Raw genomic sequence first — 22,115 nt, 5'->3', positions numbered from 1 at the left:
AGGAGTCACTCCAACACAAAAAGCTTGGCATGTCTATTCTGGTAAGACAGGACACAATTTCATGAAGGTGCCCATCTTGGGAAGTGTTTTTACTTCTTGCACCTGCTCCAAGGTGGCTAAAGCAAGGACAGGAGAGTGGCTGGCGGTTAAAGCTGAGCGGGGACACGGACGCTGCTATCCCGTGTCCCCGAGCACGGTGACAGGAGCAGTTCTGGTTGAGGAGCAGGAGCCCTGAGCCGGGCAGAGCTAGCGGCGGGATGGATGAGCGGGGTGCACGGCGGTAACACCAGGGCAGTGGGAGCGGGGGCGGCGTGGCTGTGCTGGGCAGGGGAGGCTGAGGAGGGGGCAATCCCCGGCGGTGCCGCGTTGCACGGCAGCTCCCCGCGCCCCTGGCTCGGCGCTCGGCGGGGCCGGGCAGGTGCGGGGCTGGCGCCGCTCCCCGGGCGGGGCGGGGCGGGCCGGGGCGGGGCAGCGCGGCCGCCCTCGGGCTCGGCAGCGGGGCCGAGCGGCGCCCGGGATGTTCAACCGGGCCGTGAGCCGCCTCAGCAGGAAGCGGCCGCCCTCAGGTAACGGGGACGGGGCCGCGACCCCCGGGCGAGTCCGCGGCCGCTCCCGCGGGGGCAGCGCCGGGCCGGGCCGTGGGGGGTGAAGCGCTGTGGGGTGAAGCGCGGGGCTCACGGCGGTCCCTGGGCCCCGCCGGAGCTCGGGGCCGCGGCCGGGGCTGCTCGGCGGCCGCTCTGCCCTCAGCGAGGCCGCGGGGCCGCGGGGGATGCGCGGCCGGGGCGCTTCCCGCTACGGGAGCAGCGCGGAAGGGGGAACTGGGCTCGGCCCCTCTGCTCGGGCTGGTGCCGCCGCAGCCGAGCTTCACTCGGAGCTGCCGCTGTTACCGGGGCCGGGGCGACAGCCCGGGACATCGCAGCGTGCTTGTTCCTACTCCAAATTGACTTTGAGGAGTTCGCCTGTGGAGGGTTCTAGCCGGAACGGGGATTTCCAGGCAGTAATAATGTGGGACAGCGCGGATCCCTCTGCAGCCAGGCGCTGTGACGCCGTTGGGTGTTTTGTATCCCCGATGCTGCGAGCCTGTCGGTTCCGAGGGATGATGTCTGACATCTGTCACTGCTGGGACATTTGGGGCAGCAGTTGCAATCTCCAAATCCTAGAAAATAACGCTTTGTTTTATGGTGTGCAGGAAGAAGTTGCAATCTTTCTAAGAAAAGCCGAATGAAATCTTTGTCTAGAGTTGTTTGGGTTTTCTGGGGTTTTTTTGGGTTGTTTTTTTTTGGGAGGAGGGGGAGGAGGGCAGGCGGGGAAGGGGGTATTTTAAAGGCTATATGTCTGGTGAACAATTCCAGAGATGCTACAAAAGAGGAACGTCCCTTTAGTTTCCTTCCTTATAGTTAAAAGTGGAATCCAGTAGCCATCTGTTGCTAGAGACAGTCAAAAGAGGATGTTGAAGCTCGTGCTCTGAACACCCCACGCGTGAGAGGACAGCTCTGCTGTAGCAAAAAGGTCTAAAATTCAGCTGCTGCTAGGAAAAAACTGTTGTGCGAGGAGTCATCCGCTGATGCTTGGATACATGGAAAGTAAGGGAATTTTCCCTTTTCAGCTGCTTGCTAATGAAGTTTCCCACTGCTTCATACCTTGGATTTATTAATTCCAGACTGGTGATTGTTGCTGGGTAGGCTTTCTGGTGACTGTAGGACAAGACAAGGTATTCAGAGTGCTTTTAAAGTAATAATAAAGGCTCGTGGCTTGCAGATTTATGATCCAGGTGGATGAGGGGAGGACTGGTCATAAGTTCTTCAAAAAGAGATGGAAGTGGCTTTTCCTGTTGTACATCCATGCTTAAATGTGGAGTGAGGAATGTGCTGCTTGCATGGTGCTTTTGTCCTTGTGAGTGTTTGTGTGGCTGCTGGTTGTTAGGGGGTGTGCAGAAGGGTGTGCAGGCAGGAGATGGGCAGGACAGGCAGCTGGAAGGGATGTGCTCAGCAGGACTCTGTGAGGGTGTGTGAGCCTGTGCTGCTCGATATGGGGCCACAAAGGCCACGGTATCAACAGCTGGAGAGTGGCAGCAGCTTGGGAAAGGGCTGCAGTGGGCCTGCTTTGGGGGGCAGGGTGATCAGCGTGGCTAACTCAATTAGCCGTGTCCGAATCACTCCGCTTGAGGGGTTCCCGCAGGTTTTTGCTCTTCGCGCTTGTCAGAAACAAGGGCCAGGACTGTGAGTTCTGACCTGCAAAGTTGTACATATTGTGTTGATACCTCCTGGGATTTCAGCCCAAGCTCCTGTTTGGAGGATGCAAATATTTGGCATTTTTTGATAGCACCCTTCAGCTGATAATTACGGCGTTCTCAGCGCTGCTCTTACCGTTGTGCCGCGCACAAAGAGCCTTTATCTGCAGCCTGCTGCTGCAGTGCCATTGTGTGATGGCAAGGCAGCCCCTGCGAGCTTTCCCTCTAAAATAACGCTCCAGATAATGCAACTGGCTGAGCACGGAGTGCTCTGAAGAATGGTGCTGTTAAAAGAAGCACTCAATCATTTGCTGCGTTGGTAGGAGCAGCTGGCTGCTCCCCGCACGCCGTGCGAGCCGTGGCGGCTCTGAAGCACATTTCCAACTCAGTGGAAAGTTTGCTTCAGCAGAAACTCTTACAACTGAGCTCTGCTCTGCGTGCCTTGCTGCCTTTCTCTGCCTCTTGCTTCCTAGCCCATGCAAAAGGCAGCAGGCTCTGCTCTGAAATTTAATTAGCATGTGATAATGTAATAAATGAACTGTAATGTAAGAAATGCAGTTGGCTTATTTATCATCTGATGCGTATTCTGTGTGTTGCTTTGACAGAAATATTGCTGGCAGAACTGCCATTTTGTGATGCCCTTTGTGATGCACAAAATTATCTCCCAGTTTTTAGTAACAGCAAATGTCTGCCTTCCTCATTTAAATGAACATACAGATGTATGTACATTTGGGATCTTGTTATTCAATGGGATCAAGCTTGTTGTTTCCAAGGCTATGTTACTGAACTTTGTCAGCAGATGATTTTAACAGGATGAAGTTGTCTTTTTATAAATATCAGAGATAAATTGGTGTCAGAAGGATCATTCATGTAACTACACTGTTGTATTTCTTCCTCAAATGAATTTTTTTCAGACTCATTAATTTGCGTTTCAGTGAAAGTATAATTTTTAAGGTAATTTAGTAATAGAGATAGATTTGGGGATCAGCTTCTGGGGTCATTTTTGGGGAAAACCTCTTTCCTGTCTTTTAAAAAATCTGAAAATCACATATTAAATCTGCTGCATGAAACCAGCATGTGGAGCGGGAAGTTATGATCCTGACCGAGGGGATGTCAGGTCACTTTTGTATTAGAATAAATGCTGTTGATGGCATATTTAATGGGGTATAGTAAAAATACCCAGCAGCTTTAATAGCCTCATAAAATTTCAGGGTATTTCCTACTGTCATTTGCAGCCTATTTATGTTTGTGCTGAAGGGGATGTTGATGTTTCATGGTGGCTGCAGAGGAACGCTGGACATGGGGATTAATGGGGCTCAGCCTGGTGTCCCCAGCCTTGGGTGGGCAGTGCTGGGAGCTGTCGGCTGGGCTGAGCTGGGATTGCACCTCTGGGATTGCCCAGCACCTGAGACACCCCTCAGCCTCTGCTCTGGGGACAGAAATGAGGCCAGGGAGAAATGGAATAAATGAGGCAAGGGGTAAATGGAAGGGTTGCAATGGACAGACAACCCTTGTCTCTGTGCCAAGGTATTTTTTTGGGCTGTGAGGAGCTGGTGAAGTGAGGAAATAAACTGAGTGGCAGTGTTCTGTGCAGGGCTCAGTAGAATGGACACCAGGACACTCATGTAGGTCTTCCCTTCTGAACCAAATTCTGGTTTTGAAGTTAAGGCTGTAGGAGAAGAATGCAGGGAAAAGGGGACTAGAGGGAGTAGGGTTTGGAGGCTGACAAGGAGGAGAGAACATGAATGCAGGGGCAGAGTTGGGCTGTGCTGGCTGGGCTGGAAGTGAGAGGAAAATGGGGAAAATGATGATCAGGGAGGGTAGAGAATGGCCAGCAGTGTAATGGAAGATCAGTCAAAGCAGCAGAAGAGAAGCAGATTGATGTATCCTCAGTTTCTGGACGGATTTATTCTGGCCTTTGCCCACCAGGTTTTTTTTTTAGGCTTTCAAGGGGCTGGGTCTGCATTGGCTCATTGAAACACCTGCTTTGCCACTAAGTAATCATTAGTGTCCACTTCAGATTTGGCTGGAAAAGAAACACTGGAAATCAAATGTTTCCCCCTTTTGTTGTGTGCTAAGCCATGCTCAGAGGGGGAATGGCCTGGCTCTGCAGCCAGCAGCAGCTGCACACCCAGGGCTGCCATCCCTCTCCCAGGTGAGCATGAACACAGCAGCACATCCCCAGCTCCTCAGAGGGCTTTGTGCTCTGCTGCAACACACTCGGCCATTCCCACTCCAACCTCACAGATTTTACTGAGATTGCACGCCCAAATACTTTGAGTCAGGTTTCTAAAACAAATTTTTCAAGTGCTGATCAAGAACCACATCCTTTTGCACGAAGGGGGGCAAACTGAGGCAGTGCTAACTTGCTGTGCTGCTGTCACATGGGGAGGCTGCAGCTGTGGTTTGGAGACAATCCTTAGGTCTGGCTCCTGACCTTTAAACTAGCAGAGTTTTTAAAACAAAATCCCCTCCCTATCAAGGCAGAAAAGATGTTCATTCATTTAGAACAGTTGGTGAAACAAGCAGACTCCACAGGTCCCCACCATCCAAAGCTCAGGAGCCTCTGCTGTCATGCCAATATTTTGTAGGGCTTTAACCTCAGTCACCAGCTGGAAAGGGCACCTGCTAGTGTGTATTTAAATACAAATATTAATATATGTGTATTTCTGCATAGAGAGTTTTTTGAGATACTTACTGAGGGTTAGTTTCATGGTGAAAGAAGTGTTTTTAAAAGCAGAGCTTAAGCAGATGCAGATTTCCAGTAAGTTGGTAGGGAGAAATGAAGGAGTTATAAATAGAAGCTCTACTGGTTGCAGTAAGGGTTTTGTGCATCTCCCCAGTGCACAGTGACCTGAAGTGCAGCTCTTATCCTTCTGACTTCCCTCCTGTGTTCCCAGGGCACTTTGTGTGTGAGAGGAGAGGAGGCTGAGCACTTTATGCCTGTGTTAGAGTTTTTCAGATGAGCAATAGCATTCCTGGAGTTTTTCCAAGTAATGGGTTTTCTGAAGGGTTTTTTGCCATCACCAGCCTTGAATGAAATGTGCTTGTTCCTGGGATAGAGGAAATAGGAATTGTATTCCATCTTTCCTGTCTGTGAGAAGGCTGGCTGGCAGATCAGATGTGGCACAGTCCAGTACACCTTAGAAAGGAGAATTTCAGGGCTTGGAAACAGTAAAATCACCCTCTTGCCCAAAACCAGGCTGACTCAGCTGGAGCGATGCTCTTCTGCTGGGTGTATTTCCTCCCATTGGGCTGGGTTAATATCTTGGACTGGTTCTCCTGCTAAACAAACCATTATTTTTCTTTCTTTCTCTGCTTTTACTGAGCATCCAGCTCCCAGTGATGATTCTCTTCTTAAAAATAAATTTCACATGTGTGACTGGCCAGAAGTTCCTTTAGAGAAGCCAACATTGTTGACAGTGCCAGAGCAGAATATGGACATTGGTGTGGTCATTGTGCTCCCCAGGCAGGAGGTGCTTGGACCCCTCTAAAGCAGTGACACTGCCTCCTTGCATGCTCATGAATTATGTGGCTGCAAGGAGTTTTTGCCTCCTTACAGGCAAAAATTCCTTATGCATGTACGTGTGTGTGTTCAGTTTCTGTTTTATGGGGTTTCCTTTAAAGAGAGCAGCAGAAATCAGGAGCGCGGGGGGAAATGGGGGGGACATCCACGTGGCTGATACTCCCATTTTTCTAAAGAAAATGCTGTTTTGTCCATTTTATTTTTTTTTTCCAGAGATAAATGATGGTGAGGGCCACCCAAGCAGCAGCCACCAAGCCTTGAAGGGAACCTCGAAATGGGCCACGTCACTGGAGAACCTCCTGGAAGACCCGGAGGGAGTCAAACGCTTTAGGGTCGATATATTAAATATGGATAAAGCAAAATTCAGGGTTTAAGGCAGAATGAGCCTCAGCATGAAGGGTGCAGCACTGTGAGCACAGCACACATCCCTCTAGAGCTGGCAGAGCTTCTGAGGTGGCTCCTTTTGCCCCTTGCCACGGCAGCCTGTGCTCAAAAGGCAATTGCAAGGCTTTTGGCTGCACCTTCCTGATGGGATCCTTCCTCTCTTGCAAGGATTAACAAGCTGGATAAACTGCAGTCCCTGAGCCACTGATCCCTCCTGGCAGGCATTATTTGTCACTGAGATCCTGGGCTCTCACTTCTCACACATTGTCCTTAAGCCATGAGTTCCCAGGAGCAATCTGATGACTCCATGGCTCTTGCTCTGTGTTTAGCAGCTCTACTGAAAATATTCCCTTTCAGTTTACTACAAAGTGTGGGCTGCTGCAGCTCAAAATGGCTTGAAGTTTAATTAGGTGAGGGTGGTGAGTTGGTGTTTCAAGGCCTTCTTGCCATGTTAGATGTAAGAATAGGAACTGCCTACTTCAAAGTGCTTTTGCCATGCTGTACTGATAAAATGCACTGGGGTAAAATGGTTTCCTGCCAGACTGGTTTGAAAAAGTGAGGTAAACAAGAATAACAAAATGCTGATTTTAAATTCTTAAAAAAAAAAAAACAAAAAACCACCAAAAAACCACCCCCAACTGATCTTGGTGCTGTTTAATTCCCAGCATTACTTGGTCTCTATTTTTTTAACACTTGAAAGAAAAAACTGATGATCTCAGAGCTGTAAAAGTTTCAGTCATTACATTTCATAAATAAATTTAATGTACATTTTCTCCCCTCCCTCACTTTTGGAGGAATGTGCTGTGTTTAAACAGCATAGAGAGCACAGCTACATCCTCTGCTTCAGTTTGTTTAAGTAAATTTATTGCCACTGATGATCCCATTTAGAAATACTGTTATTTGTAGAGATTTTACTCATTAAAAATGTCAGAAATGTGCTGCATGAGAATCCCAAGTGCTTTGTGACTCTCATTAAAATGGTTCCTTTTACTCACCTGGGAATGAATTAATCTCTTTCTGGATTTCCCTTTGAGCAGTGGCTGTAAAAGTGCTCGAGTTATTTAAGGGAGGCTGAAGAAGCTGTTCCTGTTAGTTACTGATATGGTCTGAGATTAGATGGAGCCCATCCTCCTCCTGGAATGTGCTTTCAAAGAGCAGAATATCACAGTGTTCCATGTCAGCCCTGCAGATGCACAAATGCTTCTGTGACACTGGGCTGGGCAAACCCATGGTGAAGTTAATTGTAGGCAGCTTCTGGTGCTAACAGGGGAAAACAGCTGAGAAATTGGATCCTAACCTTGGTGGTTTTGTTTTTTCTCTTTCCTAGGAATTTTTAAAGAAAGAATTTAGTGAAGAAAACGTTTTGTTCTGGTTAGCATGTGAAGAATTTAAGAAAACACAGGGAAAAAAGCAGGTATGTTTCCTAAATAAATTCTGCTTGTCAACAAAGTTTACTTAGCAGAGCTGGAGCTAAAACATCTCTGTTGCATAATGTGCTTTGCATGAATGCAAATAGATATATTTGAAGAAATGGCACTAAAATCATCCTGGTGGAATTGTTCGGAAACAAATCCATTTCTATTTCAAATCAAAACAAAGTGCTGAAATTGTCAAGTTTCCCATGTTTTGAAAACTGAACTTTTTGTAGTTTCTAGGGAATAGCAAAAGTTTTATTAATGCAGTGATGTTGCATCATCTTGTTTGCAAATATGAAGATATTTCATTCAGAACTTTTTTAGAGCATAGCAGCTATTAGCTGGAAATTTACACCACTGTGCTCTTAGTGGAACATAAAAATAACAAATGGCCCTAACAAAAATATTTTACAGCACCAAAATGAAACATTTTGCCTTATCAAATTACAAGTTACAAAACATAAGGGGTCTGTTTAAACTTTTTTACTTAAATATTTATCCAAACTGATGTATATCTGCAGAGTCTTTTAATTTTGATGACAGCTCTACCTTTCTAGTAGGAATTATTCTATTGGCAAATTTTCAACCAGGCACCTTCAGTAAGTTTTCTTCCCTCTGCTTGGATCTTGGTTTACATTTAGATCCACCAGGAGCAGAGGATCCACTTTCACATTTAGACTTTGAAGCCCACAGAGTCAGGCCTAAGATATGTACCATGTTTTGTTTGCTCGTTTCTCAAAATGTTTTTGTGCCTTTTTTTTGTTTGTTTGTTTTGTTGTTTTCTTGAGAAATTTCAAATTTATCTGCTCTTTAAGAGCTCATTCTGTGAATATGGAATTAAGTAGAATCAAAACTCCAAGTGAGTATCCCTGCCCTTGAGTGTCAGACTCCTAAAGGTCTTTTTTTTTGAAATCCCACTTTTATGCTTTTTATCTGAGGTAGCTCTTGTTGCCAAAGGGCACATTTGGCACCATGAAGAGGTGAGAGTGGGAAAATGCCCTTAAACCTCTTCCAAGTGAATCACAGAATTTCTGGGTTGGGAGAGACCTTCAAGACCATCAAGTCCAGCCCAGCCCCAACCCCTCAACTCAGCCCTGGCCCCCAGTGCCACATCCAGGCTCTGTTAAACACACCCAGGGATGGGGACTGCACCACCTCCCCGGGCAGCCATTCCAGAACTTTATCACCTTTCTGTGAAACCTTTTCCCTGCTATCCAGCCTGCATTTCCCTTGAGGCTGTGTGCTCTGGCTGTGTCAGTGCTGCTGCAGACAGAGCCCAGCCCCAGCTGAGCACAGGCACCTTTCAGGAGCTGTGAGAGTGATGGGGGCAGCCCTGAGTCTCCTTTTCTGCAGGCTGAGCACCCCCAGCTCCCTCAGGGGCTCCTCTCAGGGTTTGTGTTCCCAGCCCCTCTGGATGTGCTCAGTGTGCCAAGGTCCTGCCCGAGCTGAGGGGCAGAGCTGGGCACAGCACTCAGGGTGTGCCCTCACAGTGCCCAGGGCAGGGCAGAGTGACCTCCCTGCTCCTCTGGCCACTCCATTCCTGCCCCAGGCCAGCAGCCTTTGGCCTCCTTGGCCCCAGGGCACTGCTGGCTCCTGTCCATCTGTCTGTCCATCAGTGCCCCCAGCTCCCTTTGGGCCTGGGCATTGTTCACCCACACCATCCCCAGCCCAGAGCACTGCAGGGGTTGTTGTGGCCAAAATGCAGGAATGGGCACTTGGATTTATCAAACTTCATCCTGTTAGACTCTGCCCATCCATCCAACCCTTCCAGGTCTCCCTTCAGAGCCCTCCTGCCTCCCAACAGACGGACACAGCTCCCAGCTCAGTGTCGTCCGCAAATTTACTGATGAAATTTAATTATTTTATTTATGAAATTTGCTGATGAAAGACTCAATCCCCTCATCCATGTCATCAATAAAGATATTGAACAGAGCTGGCCCCAGCACAGGTCCCTGAGGGACACCCCTGGGCCTGGCCCCAGCACAGGGCCCTGAGGGACACCCCTGGGCCTGGCTGGATGCAGCACCATCCCCACCCCTCTCTGTCCCATCCAGCACTGAGTGCTCCTGTGCCAGCCCTGGGCTGCAGCTTTCCCAGGAGTGCTGTGGGATGGGATGTGCTTGGAGGAACACCAGGAATGCCCAGGAACAGGAATCAGATAGAGATGGGCTAGGAAAGGTGTTAAGAAGAGCAGCCTTAAGAGGGCTGTGTCCAGACTGCACATTCCTCTCTTAAGGTCAGTCAAATATTGTCAGCTTAAACAGTTTCCCAGCAGATTTTCAACAGCAAAAAAATTTCCCTGTCTTTCCAAACAATGCATTTTGCATAGGGGAGTCTGCTTTCTGTAAATATTCTGTGTTTTGCACTGAAAAAAATCCCCTCAAAACAATTTTGCTGGGTTTAGCTGTGAGGTTTTTTTGAGTATTGATAAATCCATAAAAATACAACAAAACTGGGGTTTTTTTGCAAGAAGAGGGAAATGTTCAATTTGTCTGTGAACTTTGTAACATTTAGTAATTCCAGTTTTGTGTATTCAGCTGCTTCCCTCCCTCATTAAGGTCCAGGAATACAGAAAGTCTTGAGGAAAGAACAACCAGTCAGTCAACTTTTCTGTAAAGTCCCACGCTTTCAGTGGGATAATAATCATATTTTCCCTTGCTAAATAATTTCCATATTTCTAGCTGATTTAGGATTGCTAATTTAGGATGCCAGTAGAGAAAATGTTCAAGTGATGTGCAGGGATAGGAGCTTGGTGAATCCTTCAATGAATTGCCAAATGAATGGACAGAGATTTAACTAGGTTCTATTTAGGTTAATTATCCAGTACCAGTCATTCCATAGTGTGGTCAGCCTGGAGTCTGGGGTTGCCCAAATTATTATAACTAAAGCCTGAATAAATGTGCTTTAGGATGACACAGACTTACAGTAAATTTTTGTAGCTACTGCTTATGGGTGGCTTTGTTTAGATAATTTACAAAGCTAGGAAAAGCACTAAAAATAGAAATCTTTCCAGTGTTTATGGTAGCATGAAGCGTGGATTTTTCTTCTGGAAGTGACTCTTGCAGAAGTCCCTTTTCATCTCTCCATTGTGCACACAGCATTCTAAAAACAGTTTTTTACTTGTTTTGTAGCTCACTTCTCCTTAAAACTGGTTTCCCACACAGATTAGCTCACAGGCACTGAGGCTGTTGGTCAGATGAAGCTGATATCAATTTAACCCAGATTGGAGGCAGTCCAGGGAGGCCACGGAGATGCTCCAAGGGCTGAAGAAGCTCTGCTCCTCTGCTCTGGACCCAGGCTGGGAGAGCTGGGGGTGGGCAAGAGGAGGCTCCAGGGAGACTTTCCAGGGCCTAAAGGGGCTTGAAGAGAGCTGGGGAGGGACTTTGGACACAGGGATGGAGTGACAGGACAGGGAAATGGCCTCAAACTGACATAGGGCAAGTTTAGATAAAGAGGAAAATTCTTTATGGAATAAAGAGAAGGAAATTCTTTAATGTGAGGATGGTGACACATTGGAACTGGTTTCCCACAGAGGTGATCAGTGCCCCATCCTTGGAAACGTTCAGTGCCAGGCTGGATGGGGCTGTGAGCAATCTGACCTAGCTGGGGATGTCCCCTGTCCCTGCAGGGGGCTGGAAGTAGCTGAGTAATTTCAAAAAGTAACTTCAAACTTACTTTATCTCAAAATTAAAGTTATTTCAAGCCCTAACCATTCCATTATTCTATGAATGGGATTTCCCCCTCCTATTTTTAAAGGATGAGATAAACTTTTCATTACTGCAGGTGTGAGTTCTGGCCTGGGGTTCTACTTGCTCAGTTTAAACTTTTCCAAAGGTCAGCATAGAGCAGTGGGTTAAGCATCCCTTGTGCCAGGGATATTTCTTGTTGTCCTTTCTCTGCCAGGCTGGGGCAGTGTTTGGGTTTGTAGGGGCTGCTGTTCCATCAGTGGATGAGTCAGGGAGCAGGGCAGATCTTTGGCAGCTGCACAGCAAGGCAGCAGGCAGAGTGCATTGCTGCTCTAGGCAGGTTTATGGTGGGTTCTGCCCCCCTTCTTCTAGCAGAAAGGTACAAAGTTCCCCCTCAGCTCAAGACACATCTCTGTAACTCAAAAAAAAAAAAAAAATCCTTTAAAATTGAAGTTAAAATACAGATTTAATGTTTGGTGAAGCTTGAGAAAACAATGGGATCAATTCCACTCATAGCAGTGAGTTCTGCTGCCACCCTTGTGTTAGGGCATGAATTTAATTACTGAAATGGGAGTGGTGGGGATAAGGGAATGAAATTTAACTCTAAATATTTTGTTGGAGTTAGTCACATGTTGTTGCATTTGTGACTGTTAATGAAATAAACAACATGTCAGTCGTGCTGCTTCCCAGGGTTTAAATGTTTCTCCTCTTGCAGCCGAGCTTCAAAAATAAACTACAGACTGTAATAAATGAAAATAAATTACAGATTGTAATAAATGCTTCCAACAACGGGGAATATTTTCAGCTATTGCTAAAACCCACCAAAATGTCCATGTTGAAGTGCTGTAGTGAATGATTCCAGAACAAAGCCCTGTACATTCAGGGGTTTCTTCTGTTGCTTCCCATGTGGAATGCAGCAAGGGTTGAGCAGGGCTGGGTGATGCTGCACAGCTGGAGCCTGGTCTGCTGAGCATCTGGGGCTCCCTTCTGCTCGTTTGGGAGCCACACATGCTTGGGAGCTGAGCTTGACCTCAGGAAAGGAAGTGGGGAGGAATATTGGATGCACTGGAAATAGCGAGGGGGGTTTGCTGTGGACAGAACTTCATGCTCCAAATGGGAATCTGGCAGGGACACTGGGGAGAGCACGCAGATGGAGCTGGGGACTGCCAGCAATCCTTCAATAGCCACCTGTGAGCAGGAGCCCAGCTTAAGAGCTGTCCCAGTTCCAGAGTCCCCTGAGCTGAGGCTGCTGCAGAGCAGAGAATGTCACCGAGCGAACAGGGACAATCTCTGCCTCCTCCACCTGAACCTGGCTCTGCCTGAGTGACATTTGGGGGGTGTATGAGCACACTGGCAGCTTTGACTGTTCTTTCTTTTTAAAGCAAATTATAAGCTGTAGTTAATCAGCTGCTGTGCTGCTCAAGCACAGAGCAGTTCTATTTGCAGCAGAACCTGTAACCTTCAGCTGAGCAAAATTTCCAAATTTCCCCACTGCTGTAAAGCCAGGTCCTCTGTGTCTCTGCAAAGGCCTCCTCTCCCTACCACAGCTCTTTCACTTCCTTTCTTTGTTATTCTTCCTCACAAAATCCAAAGTGCCTCCCTGTTTCAGCAGCCTCCCACACAGTCCTGTTGTTCCTCTCCATGCTCATTAAACTTCCCCACAGTTACTTCTAGTTTTGTGTTCCCTCTCCAGCCTCCCTCTGCTCCTTCTCTGTAGTGCCCAGCTTGCTCCTGTGTCCTTGGGCAAGCAGCTACATCTGCCTTGATTAGCCAACAGCAGAGAACATCCTGGCAGTTCAAGCACAGCAGAGAACTTCAGACTGCAGATTTTCCCTTGGTGCTTGTGCTGCTTTTCCTCTCCCTTTCTTTTCTCCTGCTGGTTTTCCATTGACTCAGCAGGAGGGTAATATTTTTCTCAGTCCTTTGCCCCTCTCTCAGGTATGGTTGAGGTTGGACAGCAGGTTCAGGAGTCATTTGGGTGGGACTGGCAATACAATTTTTCATGCAATAAGAGCTGAAGGCCCCTTTGCTGTGCCCTCATTGGGACATTAACTGTGCCACTTGTAGCAGTCACACCTTTGATGCCTTGGATTAATTGGTCATTTAGAACAGAAGTGGCTGACCCAGTCCTCCCTGAGCTGTGAAACAAGTTGGAAATGGTTAAAAACAGTTCATTGTGACCTAATGCACTTGACAGGTAATGTTCTACCCCCCAGATGAATAATGAGTTTTAAAAAGGAATTCTAGAGCATGAGTGTCCCCTTCAGCAGTGAGAGTCCCCAGCTCTTTAGGCCTCCTAAATGCTCAAGCACATGCAGCTTTTATTCTAATTACCCCTGAGTGTAAATGTACCTCAGCTGTAAAACATGGAAGTAATTCTGACACTCCTTCATGGGCAGGATTTAAATGCTTCCTTCTTCCAGCCCCATCCCCATCAAAGGCACATCCCTTTGGCTGCTGAGGGGCTGTGGTTGCTCATTAGGGGCACCCTGGGGGCCCTGCTGAGTGCCCAGGGCTCAGATGGCCCAGAGCAGCTGCTGGCTCTCAGCATGCAGAATTCACATTGCAGCAGGGGCTGGGCCCTTGCCTGCCTTGGTTCTGCTCTCCCTCTCTGGCTTCCTCTCATCCAACCATCTGTTAAGGGGCCTTTCCTTGAACTTCAGGGGATTGTGGCCACTCACTGCTTTGAAGATGCTGGTGAGGTCAAGATGTTATTGCTGTTATTTGTTTGACAAGGGAAGAGCTCTGAAATAGGGCAAATACCAACAAACAGCTTTAGGCAGGTCAGGCCCTTATTTATCAACTCTCAGAGCCTATTGAGAGTCTTATCATTGCCAATTAGCCAAGCTGTTGCTGTTTTCTTAATTTGTTTTTTTCACTCTATTTTCCCTTGTAGCAAGTTCCCAGTTTTTCTTCCTCTGAGTTTCTTGCCCATACTGATGACCTGTTAGGAAAACTATTTGTCTCAAAAGCAAAGACAAGGTGTAGTTGATGATGCTGAGCAGTTTTACACTGGCTGCTGAGATTCAGGCATCCCAACCTGCCGAATTCTGGCAGCTTTCACTGATCCCAGGGTAGCTTTTGACCTGTTCCTCTTCCAGTACAAATGAACATAACACAAGTGAGATAAACCTGATGCAGACAACATTCCCACAGCAAATAACTCTTTAAATAAATCTCCTTTTGCAGATGCAGGAAAAAGCTAAAGAGATTTACATGACTTTCCTGTCCAGCAAAGCTTCCTCCCAGGTCAATGTTGAGGGGCAGTCCCGTCTGAGTGAGACCATCCTGGAGACACCTCACCCTCTCATGTTCCAGAAGCTCCAGGACCAGGTAAAGTTATTTATTTCAACAACACAGTTTCATTCATTTTTGTCTGGTTTTGGTGAGCTCTGCTTTCTAGCCATCATTGAACAGGTAAGCACAGAGCTGGGTTGTCCATGCTGGGGGTATTAATGCAGCTGCTCTGAGATATTCCAGGTTCTTGGCCCCATCTCACTACAACCAGTTAATAAGGAGAATCAATACAATCATTCTAATTCCAGCTCAGGACCTTCCTGGACAACTGGCTGGAGTTTTCTCCAGGGTCCCTGCGTGGGTAGCTTGAGAATCACCCTGCTTAACTCAGTGCCTTTGTTTTCCTGTGTATTCACTTGTTCTGAGTCATTGCTGATGTTTGTTTCTGTAGTTGCCCCTGGTTTCCTTGAGAGCTCAAATTTCTTCATTTTACTTTGCTTTGGTGTTTATCTTGATATGAATGTAGCACAGTTTGCTAAAAACCCTCCTCTTCTGCAACATGCAAGACTTAGAGGAGTTGGTCTCTGCTTTGCCTTTCCCTAAAGAACCTGGGAGGTCTGGTAGAAATTAGCAATTTTGCAGGCATGTCTTTAGGTGATAAATTTTCTTGATATTCAGCTGATTTCAAAGCATAAGTTATGAAGTGAGTCATTCTTATCTGCAGCTTTCCAGCACTTGCAGTACTATTTTTAATTCCTGTACCATCCTCAGGACTACCTGTATTTTCCACTTGGCTCTTTCCTTTTGTGGAGAAACAGCTCAGTGATTTAAACAGGGTTTTCAGCCCATTTCAGTCAGGTATTGAATACACTGGCTGGGGCACTTGGAGGGGTCTGAGGAGCAAAGGTTCTGCTGTTTTTCAGGCAGATTGCAAGACTTTAGCAGTGGAAATAACTGAAACCCAATTTCAATGTGAAGAAAAAAAAGTTTTTAATGAAAAAAGTTCTGACTTGGGTAAAGGGAAGGAACTGTTCTGGTAGATCTTAGCACTGCAGTTCAGGGTGAGTGGAGCTGGAGAGAACACTGGAGTTAAAATATTTGCTGTTTATAAATGACATGCACATGGAGAGCCAAGGATCAGCAATACCTGAACTGGAAACACACTGGGCTAGTGGTGGAGGAATCCCTCTAGTGTGGGAAGAAAATCTGTGAGCTTTCAAAAACAAATGCAGAGCATTTATGGGTCATTGCAAGTTTCCAGTGCTTGAAGCTACTGTTTATTGCTGTTAGATAATGGCTCAGAAGAGTTATGGTCTTCTCCAGCTTTCAATCCTTATAAAGTTATGAGGAGCGGTGTAATTTGTTCTCTGAGGAGCAGAGCTGAGCACTGCTGGCACTGTGGGTCTGGAGGAGAAGAAGGCAGAGCTGGAAGGCCACAATCTGGTGTTCAGCAGTGCTGGTAACAGGAGCTTCAGTTCTGCAGAGAGCTCCTGGTTTAACTGGGGACACTGGTGGGGTTGGCTGGGGACACTGGTAGGGTGTCTCAGCGGCCCATGGCCTGCCCCAGCTGCCCCCAAAGAGCTCCTGGTTTAACTGGGGACACTGGTGGGCTGTGGCTGATGCCTCCAGAGAGCTCCTGGTTTAACTGGGGACACTGGTGGGCTGTGGCTGATGCCCCCAGAGAGCTCCTGGTTTAACTGGGGACACTGGTGGGCTGTGGCTGATGCCCCCAGAGAGCTCCTGGTTTAACTGGGGACACTGGTGGGCTGTGGCTGATGCCCCCAAAGAGCTCCTGGTTTAACTGGGGACACTGGTGGGCTGTGGCTGCTGCCCATGGGGTGGCCCCAGCTGCCCTCAGGCCATTTCTTTGTGCTGGATGGAGTGGTTCACAGAAATCCAGAATGCTTGTGGGGTGAATGTTCCTGCTCCACAAAGCAGTGAGAGGAGGAGGAGGGAGGGGGAAAGGAGGGGTCTGCTTTGACACATGATTGTGAACTCTGCTCTTGTGCAGTCTGGGCAGCCAAACACAGATCTTCATCTTCAATGCTCTTTCTCTCTGGGAGATGCTTTAAGTGATACCAGGAGCAAGAGGGGTCTAAGTTCTTAACACAGGCATGATGCTTTAACAGGAGATGTCTTCCTCACAATATTTTTTCCCCTTGAGCTGGTTGGATAGATTTAATTATATTGTAGTTAGCCAGTGTCAGGAGGGATAATTTGGCTTTGCCTAACTCAGGAGAGTTCAGACCCTGGAGATCAGGCTCTACACAGAATGGGTGTTTTGGGATGTTTTTTCATATTCCAGTATGTTTCTTAAAGAATAATATTTCCACAGTTTTAGACAATAATGTAACTATTTAAACATGTAAACAAACACCTTGTTAGAAAAATCCAGTAAATTGCTGGTTAATAAATTACTTTTAAGGGAGCTATTTCAGCAAGTGCACAGACAAAACAGTCAAATTTTAGGTGTTTGCCTGTATCTGTCCAGGTTCCTCAAGGATGTGAAATGAAAAAGCAGTTTGAGATTGGTTTTTTCCTCCTAGCAGAGAGCTGTGTTAGCTGATTGTGCTATCAGCTAGAAGTGAGGCTTGTAAAGGTAAAGCTGAGTTATCCACACATGGAGTAGCCACATCTGCAGGTGAGAACCCAGGAATTTGTCTTGGAAATTCAGTTATTCTGAGTATCAAAAAAAAAAAAAAATCTGTCCTGAAACATGACTCAGAGAGGCTCCACCAGTGAAATAATAGACTGAGGGTGAGGCTGGCCTTGGTTTTGCCTCAATTATAGTTTTGAAGTTTACTTTTATCCCTTCCCCTCTGTTTCAACACCAAGCAAAATATAGTCCTGACCTTGACACCTGAACAGAATCCAGGCTCCTCTCCCAACACTTTTGTTTTCAGAAAACTCCAGAAGAATTGTAGGGTTTTGTTGTTTTGGTTTTCTTTTTGGTCTGCAGTGGGTGTAAATAGAAGAGCAGAAGTGATGCTGAGGGATGGATGAGCCTGAGCTCAAGCCCTGGGAGAGAAAAGCTGTGCTTGGGGCTGACTTTGTGTTTCCATGCTGGCTGTGAGAATCTCTTGGCCTGGTGAAAAGTATAATTACACAGGTTTAATCCACCAGCAATTTAAACCCACATTTTAACTGGCAAAGCACATCTGCACCAGGTCAGGTATTTGTGGCAGGTTCCTGCAACATTTCTCATCTGGCCTGAGACCACTCTTGGCATTCTGTCTGACAAGGGTGGGAGGATTGGTGAAGGTTTAAGGAATATTGGCTGAACCAGGTGTTTCAGTATTTGTGTGAATCACTCAGAGGCTTTCCTGGGTTATCCAGTGCTCTGCATGAGTTACTGTGCAGCCCTCAGGAGTCACTGCAGCCAGAAAGGTGCACAGAGGGTACCTCTCCTTCTTCAGAGCTCTGCTTTGTCCCTCTCAGTGCATCTCCTCCCTGAGCCAGCCGTGGAACCTCCCACCTTCAGTATCAGGTGTGCAGAGCTGGCTATTGTGAAAAGTGCAATTTGATTTTTAAACTAACGTGGGTGGTACAGCCAGGCAGTGACCGTGGAACCAATGTTGTTTGCTGCATGCTGCCCCTTGGAGAGCTGCAAGTGTATTTCTTTAAAATGTAATCCTCTAGTACAGACAGAACATTGTACAGCTAGTACATGGGAATTACAGCATCCTTGTCGTTGAAATTCTCATTTTGCTGAGCTCATTTGCTTTGTATTTTCCCTCCTCTTCCCAGATATTCAACCTCATGAAGTATGACAGCTACAGCCGCTTCCTGAAGTCAGACATCTTCCTAAACCATAAGAAGAGTGAGGAGCAAGAGGAGAACTCCCCAGAGGCTCAGACTGCAGCTAAAAGAGCATCAAGAATTTACAACACATGAGACACAATGGATCTCCTCAGGAGAGGCCCTACAATAAGGAAATTACACTCAGGAACAGTCTAGGTTCATAGCAGTTGCATTTAGGGCTTGGAAAGCTCAGAACCTTTTTAGGAGATACTTACCTTCTTAATTGCTTGAATGACTAATTGTTTTTGCATGACAGCTATTAACCAAGCACCCATGGAAGGACTGTTCCCCAGCTAAAATGCTGAGGTATTCCTCCCTAGCATGAATTTCCTTTCATACTTCACAAGTTAAAATGCTTTCAGTTCTTTTATTTTCCTTTGTGAGGCATCTTGGTGATGAGAAACGGGAGATAGCGTGGTTGGGTTTTTATTTTTGCCTTGTAATTTTTATTTGAGGACTAGCTTTTACATCCTGAACTGCTGGGAGAAGCAGCTGAGGAGAACATTTCACATTAGTTTGTGGGTGAGTCATTCACAGCTAATTTAATCATAAAGGGACAGCATCTTTCAGGGTTAAGCTCAGTAGAATCCAATCCCTTCCTGTGTGACTTTGTCCTTTCAGGGTGATGTCTGTTTTGCTTTGCCTTTATTGCTGGATCAAAACACTTCCCTAGTCATGATTTTCATTTTTGTATCTCCTAAGTTTCCCCTTTTTTTGCAGTAGACAATCACCTTCTTCAGAGGATGGGAGAGCCTCTATTCCCTTGGGAGCAAAGGCTCCAAAAGAGGCAGAATCTCTGAAGAATTCCTAACTGCCATTAGGAAATGTGACAGCAAATGAGTAAATGTCCCTCTCAGGGCACACTGGTCTCAGCAAGGCTTGGCTTTGTCCCTCATACCAGTGTGACATCAGATGCTGCTATCAGGAAGCATCTGGTCTCTCCCAGGTCTCCTGACCAATCCTGCTCTGGGCACCAACTGTGCTTTGGCAAAGGACCAACACACCAAATCTGCTTTTGTTTTACTCTTTTTTTTTTTTTTTTTCCTGCTAAAATCACCCTTCAGAATTTTTTTTTTGGCCCACTCAAATATTTCAGGGTTTCCTAATTGTGATTTTGGAGAGCTGCAGTGGAACAGGGAGTTGGGTTTGGGGTTCAGCCACTCTCACATCAAGCTCAAGTGCAAGGAGAGTTTATTTCTGCCCTGTGCAATCAAAGGTTGGTGGAAAAAGACCAATTCCCATTCCCAGTGAGCATTCCATGTTCTCCTGGGAATGTGTCAGCACTGCAAAGCACATTTTGGCATAAAGTTTTTCATGTGTTCATGTATTTTTTGATTAATTCACTGCAGTTGTTACTAAATTGCAGTTTAAGCTGGGAAAGTGTATTAGCTACTTGCTCTATTTACAAGCTTCACAGCTGTGGTCTGGCTGTTTCCCACTCTCTCATTATTTACTCTTCCAATTTTTGCACTGCTTGTCTTGAACTTTTGTTTATGTGCTGGCTAATCTAAATGCACAGTTAGCTTTTGAACATTTTGTACTTATTTTTTTTTTTGTCAGAAAGGCCAGATATGTTTCATACATCGCTGTCACAATCAATGTTTAAAAATCTAAGTCTAGTTTGTAATTTTTGAGAATGCAGACTCACTTGGTAGACTTGAGTATTTCTTTTAACTCTGAGCCACTCTTGCAGGTATTGTGTAAATGAAGTTTTTTCCATGGGCTTTTCCCTAGTTAAAAGTGGGGATGGAAGTTCTGATTCTTCCCCTAGAGCTCCATACCCTGTTCATTTTTAGGAAATCAAAAGAAGAGGTCAGTGCCTCCACAATATGCATGTTGTAAGGTGTAATTCTTATGCACTGAGTTAATGTTCTTTTTATGCTCTTGAAAGATTTAATGGTGAAGTCCCATTACTTCAGGCACTTTCAGTGGTATTTGACCTCATGCTTAAGCTGTATTTCAATGTTTTACTGAATAAGAATGAACTAAACATGTGCATGAATCTTTTTTTTTTTTTTTTCTTTTTTTTCCTCTGCTGAGGCCTTGGAAATGGGACCATCCAGTTCTGGACTTGCCAACTATTTGTAATCTCAGGATTACCTCTTTTAAAAATCCACTGTAAAAACAAAACTCTTAATGCCTGCCACAGCAGAGGACAGAACTTGTGATAGCATTGAAGCCCTTGGGAGTGGGCAGCTCAACCAGTTTAGGACGTGGCATTTGTATTTTCCCAGTGTTTGCTGCATTAGTCTTAGTGATACTGAAAAATTCAGCATGGGGCCATTCATGGGAAAGATGCAGAACGAGCTCTTACCACATTCATCACATGGATGCACACTAGATTCATTTTTAATCATATTGATTTTAAAAATGCATGAGCAAGGCAGGAGAGTCTTTGGCTATCACGTTTTAAAAGGGTAATAATAGAAAACAAAACCAGGAGCCTTATGAACAAAGGTGGGGTGGTAAAGAGAGACAATAAGTTTGTAGCTGCTTATGAACAATATTTCCTTGGCAATATGTTCCCTTTCAGGTACTGTCTTTGCTTGCTCAGAGCAAATGCCCCACATGAGTAGACACAAAGGTGCTTTACACTACCACAGGATGAAAGTTACTTATTAAGAAATGGAAATGGATTTTTCAGCAGCATCTCCAATCCTATCATGTTTATTTCAGTACCTATTATGTTCCTATATATATATACCTTATATATATAGGTGTATATATATATATACACACACACCCATATATACCTTATATATAGGTAGATATATATACCTATATATATAGGGGTGTGTGTGTATATATATATACCTAATATACCTTAACCCACAAAATTCTTCATCTTTGAGTTGCTCTTTTACCTCAGAGGTAAAAAGTTGTTGCACCATTCTCTTTGTGGTGCCTGGGTTTGTTTGATTTCTCTACAACACCCACAAGTAGACTTGCAATGTGCAGAAAGCAAAGATGTTCTTGCTATTCATTAGATTATCTGTATTTTTCAGTAAAAGGGCAATCAAATTAAACCCATGCAAGCAGATGCCTGTAATTGCAATTTGTGTATGTGTGGGGAAAATTGGTATTACTACAAACTTGCTCCTGGAAGTAGGTGACACTTGCTCCATGTGGCACAGAACAAATCACACAAAGAGAAAGAACTGTTTCCCTGGGAGTAAATCCCTCATTCCAGGAACTGTTAACATTGCATCCAACCTCAGGCTGTAAGTGGGTGCTCAGAGTTGCTCATGTAGACATTAAAGATAGGATCTACTCCCTCTCGTAGAACTTACACTGAAGGTATGAGCACACAAAACAAGCAAGAGAAGTTTCATGCCTGATTGCATGCCTTAAACTCTACCCTATTTTGTGTTTCTCAGCTGAAAAATAAAAAATATTGTACAAATACACCAAATCTGTGTGCTGACAGGTGTTTTATGTTCTGAACAGGGTTTGGGTTGAGGTGGCTCCATGTCCCATGATGATCCCATTTTCAGCTCTCACAGTTTACACTCTGCCCTGGTGTGTGGGGTTTTTTTCCTTGGAAGAAGGAATGGCACAGTGGGGCTCACTTCTGCCTGGGCTCTGAGCAAATTGCAGTAAGTCAGGGGAAGATGGACAAGAGAAGATGCTTTTTGTACCTGCTCCATCTGCCCGGGCTCGGAACAGATTGCAGTAAGTCGCTTGCACAGGGGAAGATGCTTCTTGTGCTCCATCTCCATTTCTTTGTTCCTGCTGCATTTCTTTCATTGCACTGGTGTGGAGAAGGAGGGTTTGAAAAATCAGAGGGGGGCAGAGAAAATGATTTTAATGTTCCTGTCTGGATAACAGCTTGGAAC

General features: G+C 45.9%; 1 protein-coding gene across 2 annotated transcripts; it reads left to right on the top strand.

Moving 5' to 3' along the window:
• Positions 1-477: 477 nt before the first annotated feature.
• RGS10 (regulator of G protein signaling 10) lies at positions 478-21,691 on the top strand. Of its 2 annotated transcripts, XM_058028935.1 has the most exons (6): positions 484-566; positions 1,383-1,583; positions 5,970-6,088; positions 7,468-7,554; positions 14,431-14,574; positions 18,226-21,691. In XM_058028935.1, exons 2-6 carry the CDS (start codon positions 1,565-1,567, stop codon positions 18,370-18,372), a joined length of 516 nt encoding a protein of 171 aa, XP_057884918.1. In that variant the 5' UTR covers positions 484-566; positions 1,383-1,564; the 3' UTR covers positions 18,373-21,691. The 2 variants fall into 2 exon arrangements, with proteins under 2 accessions (XP_057884917.1, XP_057884918.1); XM_058028934.1 differs by lacking the exon at positions 1,383-1,583 and having other exon boundaries at positions 478-566.
• The last annotated feature ends 424 nt before the right edge of the window (positions 21,692-22,115 follow it).

Source organism: Melospiza georgiana, chromosome 8, assembly GCF_028018845.1.
Source record: "Melospiza georgiana isolate bMelGeo1 chromosome 8, bMelGeo1.pri, whole genome shotgun sequence".
NCBI lineage: Eukaryota > Metazoa > Chordata > Aves > Passeriformes > Passerellidae > Melospiza > Melospiza georgiana.
Note: the sequence above shows the minus strand (reverse complement) of the source record. Positions and strands in the feature narration are given on the sequence as shown.